We start from the raw sequence: 22,818 nt of genomic DNA, 5'->3' as shown, positions 1-22,818 counted from the left end.
AATATTACTCTAAACGTTAATGTGTGTGTATATATTCGCGAGGTTGAAGAAAGGAAATAAAAATATTTGGTATCATTAAATGACAGCGTGAATAAAAATATTTGTGAGATTGTGAACATTAAACGATATTTAAATTAAATATATAAGTGATAAAAAAGATAATAAAATTCCTTTGAAAAAAAGGTAATAAAATTAAATGGAACCTCCTTAAAAAAAAATTAAGTGGAACAGTTAAAAAAAATTAAATGGAAGAAAAAAACATATTGAAATATAATATTAGAAAATAAAAAGAAAAGGTTCCCAACGTGAATTGAAGAGAGTTGTTTGTGAAATAAATTGTCGAGAAGTAGTTTTTTGAAGTAGCATTCAACAACTTTTTGCCAAAGCCCGTTCCATTCAATTTTATGCATTAAAAAAAGAGTCTTTTTTAGTAAGTACTTAATTGATATTGTATTTGGTCTAACTTCTCCTTAAAAATGTAGAGAAGTTGAAAAAAACCGGGTCAAACGGTATCTTAATCTCCCACAACGGCAGTGTAGAAGCAACTGAATTTGGGAGAAAAAATTGGAAAATAGTTAAAAATAAAAAAATTGGAAAACAGTCAAAAGTTTTTAAAAATATAAAAATTGGAAAATAATTAAAAAAAATCGGTGAGGTAGCACTCAACCAAGCAACACTAAAAAAAATTATATGCATTAACGTAACAAAAAACAGATAGACAGACATAAAATATTACTCTAAACGTTAATGTGTGTGTGTGTGTGTGTGTATTTGCGAGGTTGAAGAAAGGAAATAAAAATATTTGGTATCATTAACAACGTGAATAAAAATATTTGTGAGATTGTGATGATTAAACGATATTTAAATTAAATATATAAGTGATAAAAAAGATAATATAATTCCTTTGAAAAAAAGGTAATAAAATTAAATGGAACCTCCTTAAAAAAAATTAAGTGGAACAATTAAAAACAAATTAAATGGAAGAAAAAAACATATTGAAATATAATATTAGAAAATAAAAAGAAAAGGTTCCCAACGTGAATTGAAGAGAGTTGTTTGTGAAATAAATTGTCGAGAAGTAGTTTTTTGAAGTAGCATTCAACAACTTTTTGCCAAAGCCCGTTCCATTCAATTTTATGCATTAAAAAAAGAGTCTTTTTTAGTAAGTACTTAATTGATATTGTATTTGGTCTAACTTCTCCTTAAAAATGTAGAGAAGTTGAAAAAAACCGGGTCAAACGGTATCTTAATCTCCCACAACGGCAGTGTAGAAGCAACTGAATTTGGGAGAAAAAATTGGAAAATAGTTAAAAATAAAAAAATTGGAAAACAGTCAAAAGTTTTTAAAAATATAAAAATTGGAAAATAATTAAAAAAAATCGGTGAGGTACCACTCAACCAAGCAACACTAAAAAAAATTATATGCATTAACGTAACAAAAAACAGACAGACAGACATAAAATATTACTCTAAACGTTAATGTGTGTGTGTGTGTGTGTATATTTGCGAGGTTGAAGAAAGGAAATAAAAATATTTGGTATCATTAACAACGTGAATAAAAATATTTGTGAGATTGTGATGATTAAACGATATTTAAATTAAATATATAAGTGATAAAAAAGATAATATAATTCCTTTGAAAAAAAGGTAATAAAATTAAATGGAACCTCCTTAAAAAAAATTAAGTGGAACAATTAAAAAAAAATTAAATGGAAGAAAAAAACATATTGAAATATAATATTAGAAAATAAAAAGAAAAGGTTCCCAACGTGAATTGAAGAGAGTTGTTTGTGAAATAAATTGTCGAGAAGTAGATTTTTGAAGTAGCATTCAACAACTTTTTGCCAAAGCCCGTTCCATTCAATTTTATGCATTAAAAAAAGAGTCTTTTTTAGTAAGTACTTAATTGATATTGTATTTGGTCTAACTTCTCCTTAAAAATGTAGAGAAGTTGAAAAAAACCGGGTCAAACGGTATCTTAATCTCCCACAACGGCATTGTAAAAGCAACTGAATTTGGGAGAAAAAATTGAAAAATAGTTAAAAATAAAAAAATTGAAAAACAGTCAAAAGTTTTTAAAAATATAAAAACTACAATTTTGGCCTCCTAAGATTTAGCCCATTTACAACTTTGATCCTTTTTGCTAATTTTGACTTTTTCAACGCCTATGTGTCATTTCATTTAACCAGTTGGCACGCCACGTGTGTAAATAACCATTTAAAATAAATTAAAAAAGCCACGCGTATAAAAGTATGAATTAAAAAAAAATATAAAAAGGAATGTCACGTGAATCTGGGTTTTCAACTTAGAATTCTAACAGCTTCATCTTCTTTACCCAGAAAAAAATTAGGAATGAAAATAAAAATCAATTATGCAGTACATTTTCAATTCATTCTTTTCCTTTTCCTCCTCTTTTATCTTCTTCACAAATCAGAACAATTAAGAAGGAAGAACAAGGGTTCACAAGCAAGGGTTTGTGGTTCAGTGGCGATGAATCAACGGTGACGAATGCTCGATGACAGACGATGAACAAGGGTTCGCAAGCAAGGGTTTGTGTTTCGGGAGCAATGAATTTGAGGTTTTTTTGTATGGAGGAAGACAATGGAAGAAGACGATGGGTTTATGGTTCACAGATGAATCGATGGATTGATTTAGCAAATTGATTCCACTGTTATGAGAAAAGGATTGTGGGAAGATGTGAAAGGGATTGGGAGGAGTTTGAGATAGGAAGTTGTGTTACCTTTCAGAATAATTGCTGGAATGCTTTGTGTTATGGGTAACGCTCAATATTACATCCACAAAGCTGCTCACGGACGACCTAAGCACATCGGCAATGATTTATGGGACGTGGCCATGGAATGTATGGACAAGAAGCTCGTCGATCAAGCTTCTTCTGAATTTAACAGGTTGTTTTATCTGGGTTTGTTGGGTTTTGTGAAAATTGTTTAAAATCAAAGGGAGATGGTTTGTTGGGTTTGATGAAGCTGATGTGTTGAGAAGATGGAGATTGATGAATGTACATTGTAGAGAGAAAGAAGATTTGAAAGAATCATGGGAAGAAGAAGATTCATATTCATATTTTTACTCTATTTTTTTTTTCTTTTCCTTTTCATTTTCTATTTTTTTTTTTATTTTTCTGATTTTTTTAATTTCTCAATTTCTTTTTTAATTTATTTAAGGAAAATGTTAACCAGTGCCCCGGGGGCACTGATTAAGAAAGCAAATATAGTAGCTTTTGTATTGGAAATTGTGTAATCAACTTTTCAAAAGTCAAAAAAGTGTTATTTTTAATTCAAATTTTCCTTTTTTGGATTCCTTAACCCGTGCCCCGGGGGCACCGGTTAACAGGACACTTTATTTAATTTAGAAAATGATTATGGGTTTTTTTATTTATTTTTAATTTATAATTACACATGTGGCATGCCAGGTAGGCGTTGAAAAGTCAAAATTGACCAAAATGATCAAAGGTGCAAAGAGGCTAAATTTTAGGGGGCCAAAATTGTAATTTTTGTTCATAGGGGGCCAAAATCGCAATTTTTTAAAACTTAAGGGGGGAAAGTGCACTTTAGCCTTTTTTTTTATACTCTTAGTTAAATTAAAAATGACAAAATTTATAGTGCAACAACCACATTTCCTCCAAATCTCGACCGTTAGATTTGTCACAATCGATACTTAATAGTAACGGAAAAAACTGACGAGTAAATACTCAAATTCGTCCTTGAATTTGTAAGGACTAGCCAAATTTGTCCTTCAATTTTTTGAAATATCAAATTAGTCCCTGAATTTAACAGACGTCCATCAAATGCATCCCTCCATCCAATCCCTCCGTTAGTGAGGCTTACGTGTCGTCCTGCATGCTGTATTGTGATGTCCACGTGTCATCCATTCAGCCACGTGTACAAGGTCCAATTTGATGGAAACGTTACAAATTTTAGTTTTAACTTTTCACTTTCAACTTTTTCTGTTTTTCCTCTTTTACCTCTTTTAAGGATCGATTTGATAGTAACTGTGATAATTTTGGGACTCGTTTGATTGAAAATTTTAGAAATCTAGGGACTAATTTGATCGATTTTATTGCAGGGAGTGAGTATAAGGAGATATGGCATGAGAGGACCAGTTATTTCAACTGAGAAGTCTACGCGAACACCAGCGAGGGATCATGCTCCACCACATCCAACTGCTCCTAGAGTTATTAGAATGACATATCCAAGTTATGAGCCAATGGGTTCTACTCAACTATAATTCATGGAGTTTATCCCAACCCCGAGATTTCCAAAGAAGTGATGCTTGATGCCTGATTAAATTATGTTTTTGGACAATGTAATTTTTAGACTTGTTTAAATTATGCCTCCTAGTTAATGTCCCTAGTTGGGTTTCTTTTTGGATATTTAATATTCCTGCATTTGTAGTGTAATGACTGAATTACGACTTATTTGATGGTATAATCAAGGATAAAATTATGTCTCTTTACTTTTTTACTTTATTCTGCACATATATGTACCAAAGATCACATTGACATCTGTTTAAATAATTCAAGGACTTATTTGATGATATTTTTATATAATGTAGGGATCAATTTGATACTTAAACAAATAATTTAAGGACTAATTTGATGGAAATATTTTGACAGAAAGGTTGCCTTCATTCATATTCAACCCCTTTTCACTGCAACAATACACATACCTAGTACAATAAAGTACAATGGCATGTTAAACAACGCAAACAAGCAAATTATGACTATCAAATACTTAATCAACCTACACTCACTTCCTACACAGTCAACTTTGTCCATCAATCTTGCCCTCCAAACCTCTTCATTGCCACTTTCCTTAGGCCATCTATTATAGTTGTTTTTGCCTTGGGGAAGAACGTTGTCATCAATTCATGGAAGAAATTTAGGAGATTTTGAACCCTAGGTGACAAATTATAAAATCAGGGTTCCAATTTTATAGATTTGGGGAAGAAAGGGACGTTGGGTAACTGTTATTTTTTTGCGAAAGTGAGTTCGAATTTTCTGTAAATCAATCAATTTTTTGTTATTGAAAATTTTGTCATTTTCGGCCAAATTAGTCCATGCTTGCGTGGCATCTGACATGACAAGCTTTGTGAGAGGTTAACAATACACATCACCTCGTTAATAGCCCAGCTTAACTGAGGGACTGATTCGATTGACATTTGGTAAATTCAGGGATGAAATAGACATTTCGAAAAATTTGAGAATGAATTTCGCTGGCTTGCAAATTCAAGGACGAACTTGGGTATTTACTAAAAAAAATGACGGATTTTATTCATGAAAACAACTTTTCCTCCCTAGATTCGTTGAAATTAGTTAGAGATATTTGATTCCGTCTCAAATTTTCATCACTAAATTCCGTTTTTCGAAGTATTGGGTTTGTATATGCTTCCATAGAAAATGAGTGCTAATATTGTACTCTATAACATACATTTTTTAATATACATTTTTACTTGTTAAAATTTGTATGGATCACATTAAATTATATAAATTTCATTTAAATTTGGTGGATCTCATATCAATTTTGACCGATAAAAAATAATGTTAAAAAACGTATGTTAGAGTTTGTTACTAACCATTATTCTTCTTCCATTGAAACAAAGAGAGTTGTTTATTTTTTTTTTTTTTTTGGTCTCATTCTAATAATTCATGGGAGAAAGTGATTCGGTAATCTAGAGTTCAATAATAAAGTTTGAAAAATGATTTTTTCAGCTAAGATTCAAACTCGTGTTGTCCTAAAAATTCTGTCTTTAAATTAGACACATTAACCACTTAACTAAATCCCGTATTTTCAAAGTGAAGAATAACCTTTTTATGCTGGTTGTTTTACAAATAGAGATGGACGAAAAAGTTATTACTTTGTTGAATTTATAAAATTATATCTTTTCATTTTTTTTTCTTGGTTCTTGAATTGTGATTCTAAAAAATTACTAGAAAAATTATTTTCAATCATGAACACATCGTTTCTTCTTGAATCTTCATCTTATCTTCACATAAAAATATCATAATTTTTATCTCCATCTATACTCTGTATGCATGGGATGGTTCTGCATCCTTCAACCTCTTTCCAGTCAAATAGGAATTAGAGTCAGAAACATATAGTAAAGATCAGATTGTTTATGGAAGGGGGGATGACATATTTTTCCTATATTAAAATGGAGCCAGGGGAAATTTTTACATGGCCCAATCAAACTTCCTATACAGTAATCTTGTTCCAACACAATCACCTTCACAAGATATGCTTCATACTGGACGTCCAACCGAACGACTTCTTTCTTCTGCGTCGTGGTGCAAAGTTGAGGCCAAACATCTCCTTGAAAGCCTGATCTGGCTCAACTGTACCAACCAGCTTTGCAACAATGGTTGCACTCTCTCTAACATGGTTTATATCTTCTGTTTCAGACCATAGGCGATGAGCCAATTGCAACCTCCTATGCTTTGAACTCATACTTATACCCCACTTCAAATACATGTTCTCTCTTTCAGATTTTGATAACTTTCTCTGCATTTGCCTGCTCAGCATTTGTCTCTCTCTTCGAAGATATCTCTTGCTGTTTGCAAAAGAAATACATTATATGTTTTGTATTAAGCAAAATGTAAACTTTAGTTAAAAAAAAAAAAAATCAAAATCGGCCTTTAATGAAAGCAAATACTTTGGAATATTATTACCTTGATTCAGGGGTAAGGGTCCGTCCATCTTCTAAAATTTGATTATCTTTGAGATAGGACAGCCTTCTCAGCTCTACCTCCATATAGATAGAATCTGAGGGTTCCCCTTTGAATAGAAGGAAAAAGTAAGTCCTGTGGACCAATGAAACATTACAAGAATGCCATAGTTCAACAATCTCTTTCTGCAGCCGCTTAAATTCTGAAGACCAAACCAAATGTTTTTCTTCATCAGATTGCAATGTGTTCAACCCAACATCTTTGAACTTTTTGGAAGAAACAGTGGACTCACGTCCTGTCTCCTGCCATGCAAAACAACTTAAAGAATCAGTTGCTGGATTATTTCAATATAGTAACAAGGGCTTTGGTAACAATAAGCTGCTTACATCATCAGTAACTTGGTTAAATGAAAAAATAAAGATGAATCTATGTATATATGATCAGAAACATTTTAAATTAGATAAAATAGCTTATATTGGTCATCAACACATGAGTATAAGATCAGTAAGAGAGACACAAACAAACAAACAAAGGAGGTGAAATATTGAAGCATACCTCATGGTTCGCTAGTAGATTTGAACTTCCACGTTCTTTCTTTTCCCTTCTTACTGGAGATAAATCACTATCATCGTCAATTTCCATTTCAAATGATGATTTCACATTTTGTATGTCAGCTGTAGAACATCTCACACAATTCCCATAACCAGCCCAGGATAACCTCTCATCATTGGGATTATAGTTTAGTGTATAGGTCCTCTTTTCAAATCCCTGAGGTCTTCCAATGTAGTCTTTTAGGGTCCCTATTGGGGATTTATTCTGAATTATTTCATCCTGGTCAAACCAATCTGAAGATGAATCCTTCATGAGACTTGCTTTACAGCTTCTACTTCTGGTCAATTTCAAGATTCTAGAACTAGATGCACGTTTTTCTACCAGCAATGGACTTATTTTCTCTGAAGAGGGTAGAACAAAACCTTGGTGCAAGCTATTCAGTTTTTTGTTTTCCTTTAACTCATATGAGCACAAGTCTTGATTTTCTTTATCGATGTTATCAACTTCTGTCAATCCTGAGACAGCTGTATTTTCCCCAGGAGATAAGCACAACTCTTGATTTTCTTTGTCGATGTTATCAACTTCTGTCAAACCTGAGACAACCGTATTTTCCCCAGGCGATGAGTACCAGTCTTGATTTTCTTTGTCGATCTTCTCAACTTCTGTTAATCCTGAGACAGCCGTATTCGCCCCAGGAGATGAGCACACGTTTTCATTTTCTTTGTCGATGTTATCAACTTCTGTCAATCCTGAGACAACCGTATTTTCCCCAGGAGATGAGCACCAGTCTTGATTTTCTTTGTCGATGTTCTCAACTTCTGTCAATCCTGAGACAGCCGTATTTGTCCCTGGAGATGAACACAAGTCTTGATTTTCTTTGTCGATGTTCTCGACTTCTGTCAATCCTGAGACAGCCGTATTTGTCCCTGGAGATGAGCACAAATCTTGATTTTCTTTGTCTATGTTATCAACTTCTGTCAATTCTGAGATTGCCATATTTTCCCCTGGAGATGATGCATTCGAGTCTGTGTCTTTATTTGGACTCAAAGCTGCTGGACGTGAGTGTGTATCTGTGTTTGTAAATTGATCTTCTGACTCAACGCACCTAATTTCCTTACAGCTGTCGCCTAATTTATCACCGGGCTGTTCTTGAACTGTCTTCTGATCCACGTGATTAGCTACAGCATCATGACTTACAACCAACACCCCTTGAAAAGAATTCCTGATGGGAAGACTCTTTTCCAAATCAGGGAGCTGGAAATAGTTCTCTTCGGAACTAACACTATGTCCATCTGAATATTGAGAAGCATCAAAAGATCTAACACTTTCCACGCCGTCAAAATTTAATAAATTTGGTTCCTCTGTTTGATCTTCAAAGTCCATTGAACTTCGCACACGTAGTTTGGGATACTGAGAACCCAAACTTTCCTGAAAATTGGGTTTGAACATAAATGAGATTGAAAATGAATGCAAATTTTAATGCTTTAGAGTACACAAATACGCTTACCAAATCACATGAGGACATATCGTCTCCAACCACTTGAAGCATGTCCTTAATTTGAGAGTGGGCTAGGTCCCGCTGCATTGCCAGATCCATGATCTCTTTCTTTAACTGCAAGCACAGATAGTAGTCCATATTTATAGCTCAAAAACACAATGCTCAAAAGTAAGTTAGTCTCCTCATTCCTTGTTACATAAAACTGATGTGCTCGTTTCACAAAAATATTCAGTAACCATAATATACATAATAGGAAGAACACTTGTGTCCTCCAAATCTTTTTCCCTCGTTTTTAAATATCAAACTGAAATTGGCTAAAAACTGAAATTTTTCAGGCAGGGTATTACAACATATATTGACAACTTTGAAATGTTTAAAGTCAGAATAAGATTATCTGTATTGTCCTCTTAGTTTAAGAATGAGTGTGCAACACATTACTTTGTAAATAAAAAAAATCAGAAACAATCTCAAGTATATACTTTATATTTGAAGTCTCATGGCAGATTGAAGCATGGAAAACATAAAATTAAGTCAACATATTCTAAAATGACTAGCACCCCAGGAAAATTTATACAATCCCCAATATTTAAACTCAAATATCAGTATCAAGGGGTTGCCACAAACCAAATTAAAGCTCACATAATTTGCGACTGAAAGTGCATCGAATGACTACTATTTTCCACAGGGCGGTCATAAAATTCGAAAGTTTAAGTTTTAATCTGTCAAATTTTCAGCATAGGGTGAAATATTTCAAATAAAATGACAAAGCATGTGAGTTATCAAATGTAATAAAATCACTTAGTATGATAGATAAAACTCAACAGGTCGGCTCACTCATGAGGAAAGAGCAATTCAGTGCAGAGCGTGAATGAAAATGTGGATTTCAGGACGTTACAGGACTAGTAACAAATAGTTGAAACAACAATCCAGTGAGAACAGCTACTACCTTACAAAGACTACAGTTTACCTTTCAAGAACAGGCATATAACATATAACATTGTGGATAATATAGATATTGTACTTCTATGCATAAAAAGTAATGAATCTGTTGCAAAAATCTTGATGATTACCATCTCAATTTGGAGGTCTTTTTCCCGCAGCAATTCTGCAGAATCAGGTTTACGCTGGGTTGACCCTGACTTTTTCAACTCGCTTTCCAGCCTAGCCAACTCTCTTTGCAATTGTTTGACCAACAATTTATCAGACACCACTACATTGACTTTTGCATTAGTTGACACTTCTTTAGCGCAACTTGCAAATAAGAGGGTGTTTCTGGTTTGTTCAACATAGCTCCGTGCAGGACTCATGGTACAGATGATTGCTGTTCTAGCATTGCCTCCTATTGAAGACTGCAGTATGCGGGTTAGCTTTGAATCTCTGAAAGGAATGTGTCCATTTCTCCCCTTGCTGTGATCAAAATCATTTTTTCTACTTTTTTAGATAAAATCAAAGGATACATTTCATGAAAAGTATATAACATTCTTAATACATCAAACAGCAGATTCAATACATTTATGATAGTCTGAACTCTGAAAGAGTTTCATCTGATTTTTATTTGAAATTAATAAAGTAACTAGTAACAGAATCTGTAGGCTAAGGATGAGTGCATAATAAGATTCAATGTTTGTGAGTTCATGGTAATGGAAAGCACTAGACTTTGGAGCATTTATGGTAAATCATAGAGTTTCTTCTGATGCTTGCAAATACTCGATACTTGCTGCCTATAATTTTTTGTGACAAAAGTAGAGAACGATCTTGAAACACCATCATTAAATAAAAAATGTGTCTCTGTGCTCTTTTAAACGTCTCCAAAGGAAAATTGCATGTATGTTAAAGTTATGAGTAAGATTGAAAGAATATGGAGACAAGTATTATACATTTGTGTGAGTAAACACATTTGAAGTGCAACCATTTCAAGCTAACCTGAGTTTGCGGATGACAGTTCCTAGAGTCAGTAAACTACGGTTGATGTGGCATCCTTCTTTCAACCTTGTACCAGCTGAATTAGTTTGTGATGCTCGCTCACTTCCAGCAAGATCAACAAAATTCTGTATCCAGGAAAATAAGTATTATTGCTTTGATTTTCAATTGAAGTACTTTAACGTAATAAAGTGATTCTCATTATTTTCCTTTATATACCACAGAAGCAGCAAGAGCGCTCGATTTGTAATTTCCCAGAAATTCACGCGCAGAACTTTCAATCGTCTGAAAAGCAACATTATTTAGGCAATGTAAGCAATGAAGTACTGAAAAATTTAACCTCCCTTCAACAAACTTAGGAACCCACGTACCAGTCTTAGAATTTGATGTGATCTGGAGCTTACTTCATTCAAGGATGTCTCTCCTATCTGCCGTTGTGCTGAAAAAGTTGTTGGATAAGTATATGCAGTCAGCTCTAGGTGGACAAAGGAATGTAAAGGAGGAAAAAAAATAATATAACGAAGATAATCTGTGAAATTCCGTCAAAGCAAGAATGATTATAACTATCCGCAGTCCTTACTTTCACAGAAAGAAATAAGTTCTGTAAAATGGTTCCAGTCACGTAAAGTTTCCTCGGTGAGTTTCTCAACAACGGTGCCTTTCTGTTTAAAAGACAAACTGTCAGCAAATTTTCACACATTATCATTTTTGAAAAACTGGTAAAGATATTTACCTCTGGATCATCAAGAAGTCTGAGTGGTGTAGTGTCGGTACTAAGGAGGTCCCTGACAGATTCATTATAGATCTCCATCGCTGAAAATTTCAAGACAAATTCCCTTTCTTTGTGCTGTAAAAAAAATCTAATCAAAACAAGGTTTTCAAAATGAAAAGGTGATGCAGCAATGTGTTCAGTTTCATATACCTTTTCTATGTAATTAAAAATGTCAGCTACAGCATACTCAGTTATACCACTCATGGTGTATGTCTTTCCACTGCTTGTTTGTCCATATGCAAATATGCTAGCTGATCAAATAAATAACCAAACACTTAATAGGCACCGTGAAAGATGCTAATGTAGAAGTTGATTGACACGGATGCATATGATGGAGGAAAGCTAGATTAAAGGAAGAAAGAAAACTCACAGTTGATGCCATTGAGAACAGAAAGAGCTACCTCCTTAGCCGCTTCTTCGTACACTTGCCTTGTGGGGCAATCAGTCCTAAAAACTCGGTCTACATTGAAAAGATATGAAGGTGGATCAAAAGAGGGAAGCAAATAGAGATTTTATAATTTTGAGATCTGATGAAATAAAAGCCAGGCATGGTCTTGTTAAACTTCCTTAACCAAAACAACATTAAACAACCTTCCACTTCCATGTTTAATACAACAAGATTATGATATTACATAATTTCCTTCAATGCAGAAAATCTCAACTACATAATATGCAAGACAACAAATATCCAGGCGAGATTTTAAGGCCTTGTTGGAAACTCATAACATTCCAGAAACTTTTGTGATTCAACATCACTTATCGTGAATTGCCACCGTATTCTCCAAGTTAATTCAGCCTAATCTTATAAATAAATAAAACCGTTCAAACAAGTAAAAGTATACGCGACTCAGGCAGCAATGTAACTAGGAATTAAATTAAATTGTTGGTTTTCAGTCAAAATTCATCAGCATTTGGAATTTTGGATCTATCACAAGCTCTTATATAAAGTACAAACACCAAGTAAATAAATCTATGGATGGATTTGTAACATAAGCCTCTTCATACCAAATGAATAGGTTGTTGGATACAAAGACCTTTCAGAAGCTGAAAGGTTGCTCCTGTACATAATGGTATTGTCATTAATGCATTCCCATTCAGACAGATCATTTTTCCATAACTCCTTATCGTTCAGGGGACGCACACGAACAGAAACAAAAATCCTCTCCTCACCACCTGTTGAGCCTTGCATTGCCTCCTCCCCTGAATTAGACCCCATTTTCACACTTCCTTCTCAACCCTTTTCTCTAAACCTTCAATTCCACCTTCACCAATTCGGCATTCAATTATTTCATTACATTTCAAGTTCTTTCATAAAGCGTACTCTTCTTTTGTTGGAACTTGGGATGGCGTAGAACACACGGGCCACCACAACTTTTAAGCTCCAATCATTATCTGCAGCAACAAAATCATCTAAGGTTACCTCATCATAAACAAAGCAAATAAAACAAAAAAATGATAACATTCATGCAATTTTATATTCATGGGATCATATAGAAATTGACCAACTTCACAAACTCTTATAATATAACTTTGATCCAAAATGCGGTGCATTTTGTATTCTAATAGAAAATTTGGAATTTTCTGGGATGGTCTCCAAGACAAGGAAACATCCTGTCAAATTCTCCTTCACATGCAACATATAAAAAATTAAAATTTGTACAAGAAAATTACCTACACCGTGACAAAAACTTGGGATTCAATTTTTCAAAGAAGATTCATAACAAATTCAATGTGGTAAGAAATTCAGAAACTAAACTCTGAATATGGATTATCAAAATGGGTAAATAATTGAATGGATGTAATAATATTACTAAAAATCCTAGCTGTGATATTTTTATTTTTGGAGTAATTTCAGTTTAAACTTAATTTAGCAAGTAAAACAAAATCCAAACAATTCATGAACACAAATTCCAAAAATAGTACATGAATCAGAAAAATAAATATCACAAAAATCCAAAAAAAATATGCTAAAATTGCAAATTCCTTAATGTGACAGCGAATTTTACCATGTTTAGAAAGAAACCGTTAAAATCAAAACTGAAGATCACAAATTCAAATTCAAATCCGAACTTCATATCGCAATAAATATCAATATATTATTATTATCTATGAATCACAAGTAAATTATAGCATTTTCATGTTTCATATTAAGCTAAAATCTAGATCAAAATTCAAATTATAATTTAAGGTTAAATAGAGAATAATTGCAGAGATTCACCTATGAAATGCGATCTGAAACGGAAAAGTAGAAGAATGCAAGAAAGAAGATGAAAGGAATTGAGAATTGAAAAAGGTTGAGGTGTAGAAAAAAGTAAAAAAGGAAAAAGAGAGAGAATGTGATTGAATTGTAATTGTTTGAGGAAATGTCTCTGTGATGTGATGATTTTGAAAATGTGAAGAGAGTTATGGCGTCTCCTTCTTAGTTTGTTGGTAGTTGAGTTGCACTGCATGCTTCATTTTCTGCTTTTACTTTTTCTCTCTCTCTTTTTTTATCATTTTCAAACTAACAAAGCTTAACTACCGCGCTAAAAAAAAACTATCATCCTAGCCTAGCCGGGTATTTAAGACTAATCTTTTGAATTGGACCGCAATGGGTTTGATTAGAATACCACTTGAAATATAAGTATAATCATGTTGAGTTAAATGATTGATAATGTTTTAAAATATGATGATATTGTTATGTTTAATATTAATTCATATTAAATATGATAAGGTGTTTAGAAACTATATGAGAAGTCAAATTTGTTTAAATATTTTAAGGATTTATTAGTATTTCATAAATTTGAAGAGGTGTATCATAATTTATATTTTATACTAATGTTGTAATCATATAAGAACTTTTCTTTTTATGGATCACAACTGTATAGTCATAAGTTGTTTTGCTTTTTATCTATGTATCATTTATTCTTTTTAATTAGAGTTAGAGGCATTCATATGTTCTGTATAGTCATAAGTTGTTTTGCTTTTTATCTTTGTATCATTTATTCTTTTTAATTAGAGTTAGAGGCATTCATGTTTCTTGTCAATATTATTGGTGGTTGTCTCTTTTTCTCTCATATTTGTTGAAAATGCAATTTGTGTGTTAATACGAATTTTCCTTTCAAATTTTTACTTAGTGGAATTTGATGCCGACTTTTATTGGTATGGTTTTTTTTTAATCTATTATTTGGTTTACCATTTTTTTTATTTACTTAATTCTTCCTTTATTAAAGTGAATAGGATAATAAGCAATTAAAAAATGTAACTCATCATTTTATTAATTTAAATTTTGCATTAATATAGTATTGAGTGAAAAAGTTGTCAATAGTTATGGAATATGAAAAAAGAAAATGGTAGTTGAAAGATTAGTGAAGCAAGCAGATGATTTTCATATATTTTTTTCAATAACAACCGTTGAAATATTTTTATTGATTCGGTAGTTTCATTAATACATAAGTAAGGTCCAAATAAAAAATTAAGGATCTACGAAAGATATTATTTAAGCAGACTATTTTGTTAATTAATTTAAAATGTGGTCTATAATAAAGACTATATACATCATTAGTATGTGGTCTATAATAAAGACTATATACATCATTAATTCAATGAATCTAAAATGTAATTTTTGCTTATAGTAGTGACCGGATGGTAGGGGTGGCAAAACGGGTCTGACCCGCCGGGCCGGCCCGTTTGGCCCGCTATTTTTGGCGGGCTGAGTCGAAGTTTTGAACTCGCTTTCTATAATTGGCTCGGCTCGTCTCGTCTCGCTAAAATACGGGGTGGGCACGGGGCGAGGCGGGGCGGCCCGCTTAACTCGTGTTTCAATTTGTTATTTTGAGTCTTATTTTATGCTTTTGGTTTTGGATTTATTTTGGTTGTTAGATTTATTTTGAGACTTATTTTATGCTTTAGGATTTATCTTAGCTGTTGAGTTTATTTATTTTGAGACTTATTTTGTAATTTGGTTGTTGAATTTATTTTATGATTTGTTTTATGTTGCGGATTTGCCTTATTTTGCTATTAGTTATGATGTTGAATTCGACAATTTGATAATTATCTTGTTTTCACAAATTTACTTGCCACCTATTCTTTTATATTTTTTTATGACAAAAGCAACATAACTTTTTTTGTAACAATTAAGTTGTAAAAAAAAAAGTTTTTTGTTTGGCGGGCCGACCCGCCAACTCGCATGTCCGCAACTAAACGGGGCGGGGTGAGATTTTGGACTCAGTCAATAAATTTGACTCGGCTCGTCTCGTCTCGTTTTTAACAGGCTTAGATGGGGCGGACCTAAATGGGGCGGGCCGGCCCGCTTTGCCATCCCTACCGGATGGTGTACACATTAAGGTATACAATAGGAAATAAAGTTGGCAAAATAGACTAACAAATATTGCATAAATAAAAAGTCGAGCCATAACATTTGGTCAATCTAAACAATAGAGTAAGTTGTCCATATTCTACAAAAAAAAAAAAAAATTAAGACATGTATGATGAGTAAGAAAGAGAAACAAAAACTAGCATACACAGTTGAAGAATATCACCCGAGAATTGCTTAGAAAAGTGAAGATGACCTAGAATCACATATTTATACACACAATGATCATAAAATAAGATAATAATATAGTAAGAAAGAGTGAAAAAAACATTACATAAATAAAAAAAATGAGCTACAATATTTGACCAATCTACACAATAGAGTAAGTTGAGTCAATATTTTGCAAAAAAAAATAAAAAATTAAAGAAGATCAAGACATGTGTGAGGAGAAAGAAAGAAACAAAATCTATCATATACACTACGAAGAATATCACCCAAAAATTGCTTGAAAAAAGTAAAGATGATCCAGAATCACATATTTATACACACAATAATAATAAAGCAAAACAATAATTCGTAGTAAAAATTACAACTGATCAATCAACTGATTGTTATTTTTTCATCGATCAATAATGCAATGTGTGAGTAGAAAAAATGAGTAGTGCCTATGTGAAACTTTCAAATGTATAGAAATAGAAATGAGTAGAAAATGAATATGGAATTAGGTGTGGTTATAAAACGGTGGGAATGAATATGAAAAATTAGACATTAATTTTTTTCGTTGGTTATATTTAGAGGATTGTTATGAGACACGTTCAATATCCGATGGTGATAGTGTAAGAAATTGGAACTGTTTTATAATTTGTTAGGAGCATGAAAACCGTTACAATTTTTTTATATAACTTTGGTAAATCAATGATGTTTATATTCATTAATGTAATGTGGTTGTTCATTTTTTTTCTAGTGCGATTACAGGTAATTCAACCTTGAATCTTGCATATATTATCCATTGTCTTTACCAATTGAGTTAAATTCATAGGGACAAAAGTTTTTGTGACTCTCTCAAAAAAAAAGGTTTGTGACTTAAATTTATTAAAGAGATATATAGATATAATGAGAGAAAATATAACATGTTTATTCTTTTTTTTGTCCAATGTGTTTATTAATTTTTTTAACTTAAACTTATTATTATTATTATTGTTATTATTATTAGATTAGATTGGATATAGATTATATTATTAGATAGAAATCAAAAGAGGATGTGGAGATTATATTTTAACTCATTGAATCGAATTAAGAGAGGCGGTAAAACTTTTTATGAGGTGCCACATCGCCAAAATTCTAGCTCTTAGATAACTTAAATTTACTTTACAATATAGTATAATATAATATATAGAAGATAGTATAGTAAATAGATCGATAGATAGATATATAAAAGATATACTAATTTTTTTTAGCAATAATTTTTTTAATAAAATAAAATCACAAATTTTTTTATATAATAATAATAATAATAAAAACTCATTTTTATTACTTCAACTATAATCAAATAATAAATAATGTAACATATAGATTGTTTATAATAAGAATCATAGTACACGACTAAAGGGGGAAATAATCACAATGCCACTGGGAATGAGTAAATAATGACTAATCATTTAGAAAGAAATTATATAGTTACAAAATTGAGAATTAATCAATTCTTTAAAGACGTAGAATAAGAGAGGATGTAACCAAGTTGCTTGGGCTCCAGTGGCAAGGAGCTCCTTCCAAGGACGTACTCGGAGAATACCGGGTTCGATTCCCAGAGGGAACAACGCTTGGCTAGTGGGCATGAGCCGGATTAGTCGCACACCTTTGGTGGTTCGGAAACTGGTACGAAAGCAACAAACAAAAAAGAATAAGAGATGATGTTAAGTTGTTAATAGTGTTAGAAATTTTTTTAGAGGTGCCACATATGCACAATTCAAGCCTAAGGTTAACACAAGTTTAGAATATATATATATATATATATATATATATATATAGGGGATGTTTCAAATGAGAGGGATTTTTAAATGAGAGGGTGAGAGGATTAAATAGTGGTCATTGGATTAGATAGATGGTTGTGATTAAAAGAGAAGATTAATGAGTCACGTGACTCTCTTCTCACCAATTTCTGATACGCGCTGCTTTCTCTCATATTTTGCATGACGTTCCATGTTCTTCTCATTACTGACCTTCTCACTTCCCTCTCACTTCACCTCCAACCAAATACATCAATTTGAATTGGATAACTTACACTTCTATTGAGTTACGTTCATCATTCTCCATGGACAAAGATACATCAACTTGTTTTCAAATTCCTTAGGTATATTATAATTAGTTTGGCTTGAGGTTCAACATTATTGTTCTATTCTTGTTTCTGTTTTTTTCCTAAGAGATAGTTGTTTTTTGTTCCTATTTTTTTGTTGGTTCTATTTCTGTCCCGTGGTTCTATTTGGTTGTTGGTTCTATTTTTTTGTTTTTTTTTCTTTTGAAATAACAACATTTAATCTTTTTTTTTCTTTCTTTTGTTCCTATTTTTTTTTCTTAGTTTGGTATCACTATTTTATATGTAGAATTTGAAAGAGAAGCCCTGCATTAATCTTAGGTGGTTTTGCATCATATTACTATTTTGCAATGCTTTGCGTCACATTTCTTGTGCTGCTGTTAACAGAGTGCAGTATTTATTCTTGTTTCATCCTTTTTATTTATTATGTTTTCCTTTCTATTATTTTATTGAAGATATTTATTTTGTTAATTTTAGGAATATGAATGTGTGCCAAATTGTGATGATGAATTAAAGCCTACAATTGGACAAGTATTTGATACGTTAGCAGAAGGTAAAAAAATTTACGAAAAATATGCACTCTCTGTCGGATTTAGCGTGCGTTCATCATCATCGACTATAGATAAAAACGGCGTGAAGCGTTGGAAGTATTTTGTTTGCTCGAAAGAGGGTTATTTGCCAAATAAGAAGGATGGTAAGGAGCAAAGTGAATCTACTGTCAAGGTTAAAAGAAGAAGGGCTTTAACAAGAGAAGGATGCAATGCAAATGTTGTTTTCAAATGGGTGGGGGAAGGAAAGTATGCGATAGCTCGATTTCATGAAAGCCATACACATCCACTTGCTTCACCTATGAAGAGACCGTTTCTCAGGTCTGCAAGGAAAGTGAATTCAGTTCACAAAAGCTTATTACATGCATGTAGTAGAGCAAATATAGGAACTTCAAAAGCTTTCCACTTATTAAAAGAACAATGTGGGGGTTATGAAAATGTTGGATGCACGCAGAGAGATCTTCAAAACTATTCCAGAGATTTAAAGACTTTGAATAAAGATTCTGATGCACATGTTTTGATAGATTACTTTAGAAGGAAGCAAGAAGTTAATCCATCCTTTTATTATGCGTATGAGGTAGGTGAAGAAGGCCGACTGAAGCATGTTTTTTGGGCAGATGGTATTTGTAGGAAAAATTATTCCTTATTTGGGGATGTGGTTTCATTTGATACTACGTATCAAACAAATAAATATCATTTGATTTTTGCACCTTTCACCGGGATAAACCATCATCGACAATCTATTACCTTCGGCGTAGGACTTATAACAAATGAGAAAAGTGATTCATTCGTATGGTTGTTTGAAAAGTTTTTGGAAGCAATGGGCGGACATAAGCCAACTCTTATAATAACCGATCAAGATCCTTCCATGAAAGTGGCTATAGAAAATATGTTTGATTCTTCTACTCATAGATTGTGCATGTGGCATATCATGAAAAAAGTTTCTGAAAAAGTAGGTGTTTCCATGAATGATGAGGATGAATTCAACAAAAGTTTCAAGTCATGTGTTTGGGGTTCAGAGACACCAAATGAGTTTGAAGAGACTTGGGTGTTTTTGATGACAAGGTTTGAGTTAGAAAAGAATAAATGGTTGGCACATATGTTTGAGATTCGAAGCACTTGGATCCCATCATATTTCAAAGACACTTTTATGGCAGGGGTATTGAGAACAACATCAAGATCAAAAAGTGAGAATTCTTTCTATGGTAATTTTCTGAATCCTAATGTTAACTTGGTTGAATTTTGGATGAGATTTGATTCATCAATAGAAGCGCAACGACATAAGGAGTTACTAGCTGATAATAACTCAATTCATTCTAAACCAAAACTATTGTTGGAACGTGGTATCGAGAGGCATGCAAGAGATGTGTATACTCGTGAGAACTTTTATATATTTCAACATGAATTATGGATTGCATGCGTGGATTGTGGAATTGAAAATAAGAAAGATGAAGATGGGATGGAAATATTTCATATATAAGATAATAGTGAGATCAATGGTAAACTTCGAGAAGTTGTGTATAACTTGTCAGATCACAATGCAAATTGCTCATGCAAAATGTTTCAGGCTGAAGGAATACCTTGTAGACACATACTTTGTGTTTTAAAGGGAAAAAATTTCAATGAAATACCAAGTAAGCACATTGTGAATAGGTGGACTAAGTTTGCAAACATAACACCTATTTTTGACATAGCTGACAATGTCTTGGAAGAAGACAACAAACTCATTTCTGATGTGTGGAACCACTTACATAGCTGTGTGGAGAAGGCTGGAAAAGATAAGGAAAAATTGCTTCTTGTGTTAAATGGGGTTGTTAACATGGAAAAACAATTGGATGGATTTGAAGGGAGTTCTAAGAGAACCAGGACAGATGATTTGATTCTTGGGTCCAATATTCCTGACGAAGTAGAAATCCTTCCACCAAAATTTGCAAAGACTAAAGGTAGTGGTAAAAGAATCAAATGTGGAAAAGAGAAGGCTATTGAACAACAACAAAAAAAAAAAGCAATACTTTGTAAGTCATGCGGTGAGTATGTGCATCATGACAGCCGCAATTGTCCCCAAAGATCATCTCCATAATTGCGGTAAGAAATCCCTTTCAAAATGTACTTATTTTGATCTTTTTGTGGTCATGTTTATGGTGCACTTGTTTTGATATATTTGTGCTCATATTTTTACTTGATGTTTTTAGGATTGGAAGAATGGCATAGAAGAAGGATGAAGGAAGTTAGACAAACAAGATGAATGACATAGAAGAATGAATGTCACTTCCTGTTCTTTTTTATATGATTTCAAAGTTTAGTTTTGTGATCATGCTGGCATATTTTTGTATCAGTAACTTAAAATTCTGAATGCAGAATTTCAGTTTGTGATCATGCTGGCTTATTTTGTATCAGTAACTTATTTTGGTGAATGTAGAATTTTATTTTGTATCAGTAACTTATTTTGGTGAATGTAGAATTTCAGTTACCAAGTACTACTCCTATTATTATGGTGTGCCTACTTTTATGCAGCTCATAACAAAATGCCTATTTTTATGTCAAAATTAACTAGAATAAAGTAACAGGATTTTGGTGTGTTTTGGTGGCTGATAATTTTGTTCAGCAGGGTGTGTTTTTTGCTGCCATTGATCAGCAGTTGTGCTGTTTTTCTGCTATGTATCAGCAGCTGTATTTTGTTCTCATGGTGTGTTTTTTGCTGCCATGCGAGCCTTGCAAGTGGTGTATTTGTTTTGCCAACTTTGGCTCTTTGTAATCTTGGCCTTTTGCACTTGTTGTTAGATAACATTTTAAAAGACTTTGATAGTTAGATAAGTCAATGCTTTGATAGTTATGTATCAGTACTGGTATATCAGTAACAAATTTTGCATTATTAATATTCATGTTAAAAGTCTTTCATAGTTAAGTAATTTAAATTGCCTTTTAATTCATGTCGTAGTTTCAAACTTATGTACACTAACTTTCTGAGTAATTGTACATATTGAATTAGCAGAAGCTAATCTAGTTTGTCAGTTCACATAGCCATTAATGAGTGTTACTGGATTTAAGGGTATTACTTGATATCATCACACTGGTATATATGCTCTATGCGGGCATTATTAACAATAAGAATGAAAATGAATAATGAGTTACAATATTAAACATTCATAAATTAGTATCAAAACACAACATAATGTGTTCTCAATCAGGGCCAAGTAACCAAGAAGTGAATGTTGCTTTGAACTCATGGTTTGTGAATCTCATCTCATTTCATGTAATATATAATTTGCTTACAATACAAAGTATCACATCACAAAATAGAAATTACATGTTGCAGACAAGAAAACTCTAACAGTATCTATAACTATGCCTATTCTAAATGAAATTTCTTTTTTCTTATTGTTCTTCTTCAATTTCTTCTAACTCTTTGTCTGTTGTCTAGCATATAAATTGTCTTGAGAAGCATCCATGCTTGACCTTTATGTCTGTTAGCTAGTAACCACAAGCACATCCAATCCATTTCTCACATTGCCATCATCTTATCCACTGAAAATTGAACCTAAATCCACATGAATTCAATAGTTTTTTTTGAATATTATTGAATCAGTATCAAACTCAAATTTGCCAATCAAAGTTCATTTCCAATTTTCCTTCTAAAGTGAACCTAAGTGATTCACCCAAACAAAAATCAAACCTGAAAAATGTGATAATCAAATAGAACAATATGTGAAAAATTGGGGTATCAAATTAAATTGGGGAAAAAGTGAATCAAATTAAGCTATTGAATTAAATTGGGAAAAAATGGATCAAAATTAGGGTTTGAATCAGGAAACAATTTCCCACCTGTTAATAACAGAAACAACAGATGTAAAAGTTCACAAGAACAATATGGGCATCGCCGGATTTGAGTACTGGTTGTCGAGATATCGTCGGAATCACCATATTACCGTTTCAGAAAAAAAGAAAGAAAGAAGAGAGAACGATGAGGCTTAAAGAAAGAAAGAAGGAACGTTTCAGAAATAGTTTGAGAAGAGAGAAAGCAAAGCGCGTATCAGAAATTGGTGAGAAGAGAGACGTGACTCATTAATCTTCTATTTTAATCACATCCATCTATCTAATCCAATGACCACTATTTAATCCTCTCACCCTCTCATTTAAAAATCCCTCTCATTTGAAACATCCCCTATATATATATATGGGTTATGTTACAAGCCACCCTTTGGTGGTGTCTTTTATCAAGTCACACCTCAAGGTGTGATTTTCAC

The 22,818-nt window shown here is 32.6% G+C and overlaps 1 protein-coding gene, 1 long non-coding RNA gene and 1 pseudogene across 4 annotated transcripts; 1 reads left to right on the top strand and 2 right to left on the bottom strand.

Moving 5' to 3' along the window:
* Positions 1-5,976: 5,976 nt before the first annotated feature.
* LOC146900727 (kinesin-like protein KIN-7F) lies at positions 5,977-13,799 on the bottom strand. 2 transcript variants are annotated; one of them, XM_085739039.1, is made up of 14 exons: positions 13,640-13,799; positions 12,427-12,813; positions 11,792-11,881; positions 11,572-11,672; positions 11,383-11,496; positions 11,230-11,311; positions 11,021-11,088; positions 10,869-10,934; positions 10,653-10,777; positions 9,800-10,136; positions 8,739-8,843; positions 7,235-8,659; positions 6,683-6,981; positions 5,977-6,564 (listed from the first exon to the last, which is right to left on the bottom strand). In XM_085739039.1, the coding sequence occupies exons 2-14, from the start codon at positions 12,635-12,637 to the stop codon at positions 6,243-6,245; spliced, it is 3,345 nt and encodes a 1,114-aa protein (XP_085595165.1). In that variant the 5' UTR covers positions 12,638-12,813; positions 13,640-13,799; the 3' UTR covers positions 5,977-6,242. The 2 variants fall into 2 exon arrangements, with proteins under 2 accessions (XP_085595165.1, XP_085595164.1); XM_085739038.1 differs by having other exon boundaries at positions 11,383-11,672.
* Positions 13,800-17,548: 3,749 nt separating this feature from the next.
* LOC146900726 (protein FAR1-RELATED SEQUENCE 5-like) lies at positions 17,549-20,893 on the top strand (annotated as a pseudogene). The gene is made up of 3 exons (XR_015023230.1): positions 17,549-17,590; positions 18,504-20,659; positions 20,767-20,893. The product of XR_015023230.1 is annotated as a protein FAR1-RELATED SEQUENCE 5-like (transcript).
* Positions 20,894-21,803: 910 nt separating this feature from the next.
* Positions 21,804-22,584, bottom strand: LOC146900725 (uncharacterized). Its single transcript, XR_015022711.1, has 2 exons — positions 22,397-22,584; positions 21,804-22,112 (listed from the first exon to the last, which is right to left on the bottom strand). It is a non-coding gene; the product is annotated as an uncharacterized LOC146900725 (long non-coding RNA).
* Positions 22,585-22,818: the final 234 nt, after the last annotated feature.

This window comes from Medicago sativa, chromosome 8 (genome assembly GCF_051527215.1).
Source record: "Medicago sativa cultivar Bolivia chromosome 8, Bolivia_mono, whole genome shotgun sequence".
Classification (NCBI taxonomy): domain Eukaryota; kingdom Viridiplantae; phylum Streptophyta; class Magnoliopsida; order Fabales; family Fabaceae; genus Medicago; species Medicago sativa.
The sequence above is the reverse complement of the archived record's forward strand: the minus strand, read 5'-3'. Positions and strand labels throughout refer to the sequence as shown.